At 49.8% G+C, this 6,689-nt stretch overlaps 1 protein-coding gene across 1 annotated transcript; it reads right to left on the reverse strand.

Moving 5' to 3' along the window:
• Positions 1-600: 600 nt before the first annotated feature.
• LOC123125208 (dehydration-responsive element-binding protein 1H) lies at positions 601-1,799 on the reverse strand. Its single transcript, XM_044545737.1, has one exon. The coding sequence runs from the start codon at positions 1,568-1,570 to the stop codon at positions 875-877; it is 696 nt and encodes a 231-aa protein (XP_044401672.1). The 5' UTR covers positions 1,571-1,799; the 3' UTR covers positions 601-874.
• Between the last annotated feature and the right edge of the window lie 4,890 nt (positions 1,800-6,689).

Consider the following 6,689-nt stretch of genomic DNA (forward strand, 5'->3'; position numbering starts at 1 on the left):
TCATCTCTATCGATCTCCAAATCTCACCTATCAGCCAAATTGAAAGAATACATGTTGAATGAAATGTATAAGTGTATGAATGCAATGATTGAACATTCGTAGATCTCACAGTCGGGGCTGGATGAATGGGGCTGGCCGTCGAGGCCGGCGGCCAGCTTCATCTAGTCCCGCAGAACATGATCCATATCCAACCACGTTGCCTTCGGACGAGATGTATGGCCAGATCAAAGTTGTGGTCATGGCAGAGAGGCGTAGAGGACGCAAACAACCAATTGGGGTGTGGGAAAGATGTTGCCTATAACCTTGTGGCTGTAGGCACCCGCATGGAGGACTGGGAGGTGGGATAGCGCCGAATCTTCGCCGGCGGCCGCCGCGGAGAGGGAAGTGCGCCTCCTCTCGTGTTCTTCGTTGAAAAGGTAGTGCGAGATCGCGAGGGAATTGGGATGGAGGGAGGGAGGGGCCGCGACGCGCGGCTAGATCCTGCCGGCGAGGATTAAGAGTCATTTTACCCTAGCGGCGGCAAGGAATAAAACACTAGCGGCGGCGAGGAATAAACCCTACCGAACGGGATAAAAATCGAACTGAAAATAGCTCTGAAATTTGTACCGAGAATACCCTTGAAATATTTGGGAGGGAAAATCTGATCAGTTCGAAATATTTTTTCTTCCAAAAATGCCCCTCCGGGTCTGATATAGTACACGTGACATCAGCGTATTGCATCGGATCTGGACCATCAAATTCGCTCCGACGGATGGTCCATATTATCCGGATGCACTGTAAAATGACTCCGATTTTATTATGCTTGAAGCAGTTTTGAGTTGGTCCAAACGGGATAACAAAATCCCCAGTGTGAACCCACTCGAGGTTATCGACATCAGTAGCTCCAGAGGCCGGCTGCCGCTCCGCCGTCTCCGTTCTCCCAGTACGCCGGCGTGGGCGGCGGCTCCAGGAGCATCCCCTGCGCAAAGCCCGCGTAGTACGGGTCCAGGTCCATTTCCCCGGACATGTCGAGCTCGAACATGTCGCTGCCCTGGGCAGAGAAAGTCGGCAACTGAAACACTTCGTCGGCATTGTCCACGGGCGACAGCAGGTACACGGGGGAGGTGGCCTCGTCGACGACGGGCACCACGGCGGCGGCCTCCAGGCACAGGAAAACCGCGACGGCCTCGATGGCCGCGCGTCGGATATCGGCCAGGTCGGAGAGCCACGGGGGCATGACGAGCAGCCACGCGGAGTCCGGGAAGTTGAGGCACGCCGCGGCGGAGGCGGAGTGGCCGAGCAGCGCGAGCATGGCGGCGTCGTGCGCGCGCGCGGCCGACTCGGCGGCGGCGTACGTCCCGAGCCAGAGCCGCTCGCCGCGCTTGCCGGGGACGCGCACCTCGCACACCCACCGGCCCGCGCTGCCCCGGCGCCGCACGCCGCGGTACACCGGGTGGCGCGTCTCCTTGAACTTGGTGCGCCCGGCGGGCCGCTTCGCCGCCGGCGACCACACAGGCACCACCTCCCCGTGCTCGTGCCCGGACGTCGATGAGGAAGGGGAGCTGATCCAGCTGTCGATGGCCGTGTCCATCGCTTGCTGCCGGAGTGCCGATTGCTTTTGCTGGAGCGCGACTGCCACTGGGGTACGTGTGGAGTGTGAGCTTGAGGCTTTGGGTAGTCGAGTGTGGTGTCCAGAGTGCGCTCACTCATTTATAGTTATGCGTGACGCAGCAGGGATATACGACTGGCACACGTCGGCGAGGGGGCGCGCGGCTGCTGGCCATGGAAGCAGAATGCCCCTGATATTTTCGCTCCTGCTGCTGGTCGACGATTGGCGCTGGGGCGTTTGGGTTCCACGGTGATGGCGAATTCTGTACGAGGATGACATGTCGACGCAGCTAAGTTCCGTCTAGACCTACGTTCATCCCCACCACTACTGGCTGATGAACAGTGGTTCTAGTCGACCGATGGGCGGTGGCACTCTGCGGAACAAATATCTAACCAGCTAAGGCGACACGTCGCGCTTATATGCGCTTCTTCCCTGTTGGCCACACGATCTATGACAGGAGCGGCACGAGCTACAGCGCGGCTGCTCCCCCAATCACCCAAATGGACGCGACAACTCGCATCGCCACTAGGACTTTGACAGGAAATCTGAAGAAGATTCAACGTCCGGCTAGCTTTAAGGAGATTGGTACGTGACCAGGTTTTGACAAGAAAACAGGGGATTGGACCAGCTCGATCGGTTGGCCTGCCCTGCACGATCGAACTGATGAAAGTTACCCCTCTCCTACTACCGGTTGCCTGTTTCTGCTGCATGATACGTGATCGAATGATTCCTTTTGTTGCGATCGCTTTTGTGCGGCGAGAAGAAAGTGTGTGTTGTAGACTTGTTTTGAGTGGTATAGAAACAAGGCGTGTCGGACGGAGTAAATTGGCCTTTGCTTTTTATATGTTTCTCTCGAAAGGGAGAATATCACTGGCCTCGATTAGTGGAGAAATTTTAAGATGGTCCCGATTGAGGTGAGCTACTAGGCTGGTCATAGTGAGGAGTAATTTGTTGAGATCTACATCGAGCTATTCATTTGTAGAGTAATACCTAATATTTCTCTACATCTACATCAAGCTTTAGTGTTGCGTCAGTACCACTCTATCGGTCAATATTAAAACATATGATACTATCTTCATTATGAATAGTATCATAGATACTCTTATTTATTGTCATGTATTACACATATTAGCATAACATTTATTATGATTCGATATCTACTCACTCTCCCTTGACATCGACATCCACACCTCCCCACTCATCCGCTTGTCTGAACTCCTCCTCCCCTTCCCCGTCCCCATCCAAACCATGCACGAGTCTTGGTTCTCTGCACCAGAAGGCGACAGCGGCGACTCCGGATCTTCCTACGGATCGTGGCGCTACTGCGTCCGCCGGCTACTCCAGCAAGGAGGTGATCCTCATCTCCTCCGATGACGAGGAGGACCAGGGGTCGCCGCAACAGCAACCTCTCCAACATGAGCTATAGGAGTCGCTCCATTAGTAGCAACACCTGCTCTCAGAGACCGAGGTGACATGTGAGGAGTTCGTCCATTAGATCAAGTGCTGACGAGCGATCGCTCTAGGAGCATGGTCAGGCGCCGCCCTCGCCGCCGCGTGTCGTCAAGGAGGAGTTGCACTCCCCTGTGCAACTGTGTCAAGCAAGAACCGACATCCACTCTCCGCCGCGTGAAGGAGGAGTCGACCTCCCCCATGCAATTACGGCATCCACATCGAGTGCCACGTGAAGGAGGAGCCATCGTCCTCACCAAACAACTGTGGCGTCCAAATCAGGCTCCGCATGAAGGATTAGTTGACGTCACTGTCGCATAGCCGGTACGCCCAGATCGATTGGCCGGCGTCGCCGCCCTAACGCAACTGGCGTATCAAGGAGGAGCTACCGCCCGAGGCCGTGAAGGCACGCTGGCGCACCCTCCACTACTTAGGTGACGGCGGCGCCTCTATGTCGTCGTAGTTTGAGGACAGAGAGGTGGCGAGGAGTGCGGGGCGGCAGGAGCAGCCCAATGCGGCTTGCCGCTTTGTGTTCGCCAAGTCGGCCGCCGCCAGCTTGGGTCCACAACGACTCAGACCTGGCGGCGCTCTGGGCTCTCGACCGGTCCATCGCCATAGCGGAGATGGTCGCAAGCCCTCGCTGCCACCTCAACGGGGATGGTCGCTAAGTGACACCTCCGCCAACGCCGATAAACCCAGGGCACCGCTGCCAGAGTCAACATTGGCAGCGACGGCCCTCTGCATGGTGTAGGAGGATGCGGACCGGCTCCGCTGCGAGCACCCTGTCACTCGGTTGGCTCCTGCATCACTGCCCGCGTAATGGTTTTTATAGTCCGCGGAGTAATACGGTGTCCGATTTAGGGGCCCTAACCACACCAAAAGAACAACGAGGCTAGACATCACATAACACTAGCTAGATCTTTTACAGAGACGAGCATCAAGCACCGTATCAAAATATCTAACCGTACTCAACCAAAGGTGAGACATCACTTCTTGGCATATTCTCTCTCGGCCATAGGATTCAGGAGGGAGGGGCCATCCAGCAGAGGGCCAGAGCGCGCGTGGGCATGCAGCTGCCTGCCGGCTTACCCACCGCCCAGCGCCCCAGGCCCACGTGAACGAGTATCACGACAGCTCGCATCGCGACGAGGATTTTGACATAAGATATCGCCGATAGATTCAGGTCTAGAACAAGCTGAGCTGATCAGCTGCATGGGTCTAGCAGAACCACACGCCTTCAGCGGTAGCGTGCTACGACAGTTACCCGTTATGGTCAGCACACGTGAAGGAATAGTACCTTAGTTTGGCACTATTCGGGAAACTGTGACATTTTTCATGTGTCGTTTTCTTGTTCATTTCTTCGAGCTTAAGTTACAACTTCGCCTGCTTGTCCCCGCATAAAAACTTGCTTGCGTGTACGCCCTGCCGTCCACAGATTTGACGCCATAATGCAAATGATCTTTTGTTATGCTTGAAGCAGTACAAAAAATTGTTCAGTTGGATGAAAGAAAAAAAACACGGTCTGAACACGGGAGATAATTAACATCATGGGTCGGTCCAGGGTCCAATATCAGGCCCGCCTTCGCGGTTGCAAGAGTATCCCCTCGCCCCTCGGCAAGGCCTGCGGAGCGGGACCTCTGTATGCCGCTCTCTGCGGCAAAGAGTCGCCATTTCGCATAAGCGGGTTTCCGACTGGCATGGCCCATGAAGATAGCGGCCGACATTGCACGCCCACTGTAACTCAAAAAATATTTGCACTCACGGTGATTCAAACACAGGATCGAACGCTACATACAACCGTTAGTACCAGTTGAGTTAGCAGTCGTATATGATCATATAGTAGCACCCAACATAAAGAACCAACACGCTATACAGATTCGAATTAGTTTAGAAATTTTGAAAGCATTTTTTCTTCAAAAAAACTGAATGTTCTATGAAACGCAAACACTTTCAAAAACTATGAATTTTCTGTAAAGAAGAACTATAACATTTTCAAAAAAGGAACATTTTTTGAAAATCATAAACAATTTTTTGAAAGGGGAACATATTTCCAAATTGCAATTTTTTTCGAAACATGAACATATTTTGAAACTCCTGATAAAATTTAAAAACACAAACTTTTTTTGAAACTTGTGAATAATTTTTAAAACTGGAACATTTTTGGAATCTCCTGAAAAGTGAAAACATGAACAATTTTTGAAAACGGGAATATTTTTCAAAATTGTGAACGTGTCAACAACATTCCGAGCAATATTTGGAAAACAAGAACAATTTCAGTAATCCCCGATCAAAATTTTGAATTTATGAATAATTTTTTTGAGACACGGACATTTTTTTGATATTCTGAAGGTTTTTATTTTAAAACACAGGCATTTTTTTTAATTTTCAAACAATTTTTGAAAGATGATCTTTAAAAATAAAATAAACTAAACTTGAAAAAAGAAACAGAAATCAAACAAAAGAAAAGAAAGAAGAAAAAGAAACAGCAAAGCGGAAAAAAGAAAAATGGAAAACTAGAAACGAAAAAAATTCAAAGAAGAAGCAGAAAACCCGATAAATAGAAATAAAAACCGGTTCATGGAACCATCCAGAAGGTTCCTAGTACTGGCTGGCTAGCTTTGGTATAATGGGCTGGCCCATAGCTAGCACTGCGGGGTTTCGCGTGTGCGTTGTGTCAACAATTCAACGCAACGAGCGGCGAATAGGGTTTTCCCTGCGTAATATGTGTCGTGGATGGACTGGCCGGAAATATCTAAGGTGACCTCCATGCGAAAAACAAAACTAATGTGACACTTCTCGCATATCTAAGGACAATTCAGGGCGACGTCTGCTTTTATGTCCACAAGGAAAATTTCCTCTACGCAGCCGCCTTGGCTAAAAAAAAGGACCAGTGTTCCTCTCCCTCCCGCCAGAACTGTCGTCGGTCCGTCTTGTCTCCGGTGGCCATAGGGGCTTGGTGGCGCGATGGATCCCGGCCCTTGCGAGCGGGAGGACTTCTTTTTTATACGTTTCTTCGAGTTTTGTTAGGGTTTGCGTCATGCTCATAAAGACGAGACGGCGGTGGCTGTCCGAAGGTGGAATAAGGTTCTCCCTACCTAACCCCTTGTCGACCAACTTAAGAAATTTAGACATAGGAGAGTAGTTAATAGGACTGCCAAAGTTTTCATTTCTTTGATCGAAATAGCCTCTTTAAAGGTTGCACTACTGAAATATATATGATGGACTGTCTTTCTAACAAAATATCTATACAACATGTTTAAAGAAATAAATCTTATGTTTTTTAAATGCTTTAAATGTGTAAATGTGGTTATACGTGGGCGGCACACGTTTGGGCTATGGGTGTATCTTGACCTCATATGGAAAAGAATTAGTAATTAAATTAAAAGTCAAAAGTTCAGAAAATATTTTTGAAATAAACTGACCTTCCATTGTACTTGTGAAAAATACACAAAAAGAAAACATCCACTAGACTTATTTTTAACAAAAAAATCGGCCAAAATAGGGTGATAGTGATCTATAAGTGCAAAAGAATGTCAAGTCTATTAAAAAAACTTCTGAACTATTTTACTTTTTTTTGCAAAAAATTTCCCATATATGATGTAGATACAATTAAGAACCAAGGGGTATTTCCCATTATACGCGCTGCTATATC

The sequence above is a fragment of the Triticum aestivum genome, chromosome 5D, assembly GCF_018294505.1.
Source record: "Triticum aestivum cultivar Chinese Spring chromosome 5D, IWGSC CS RefSeq v2.1, whole genome shotgun sequence".
Lineage (NCBI taxonomy): Eukaryota > Viridiplantae > Streptophyta > Magnoliopsida > Poales > Poaceae > Triticum > Triticum aestivum.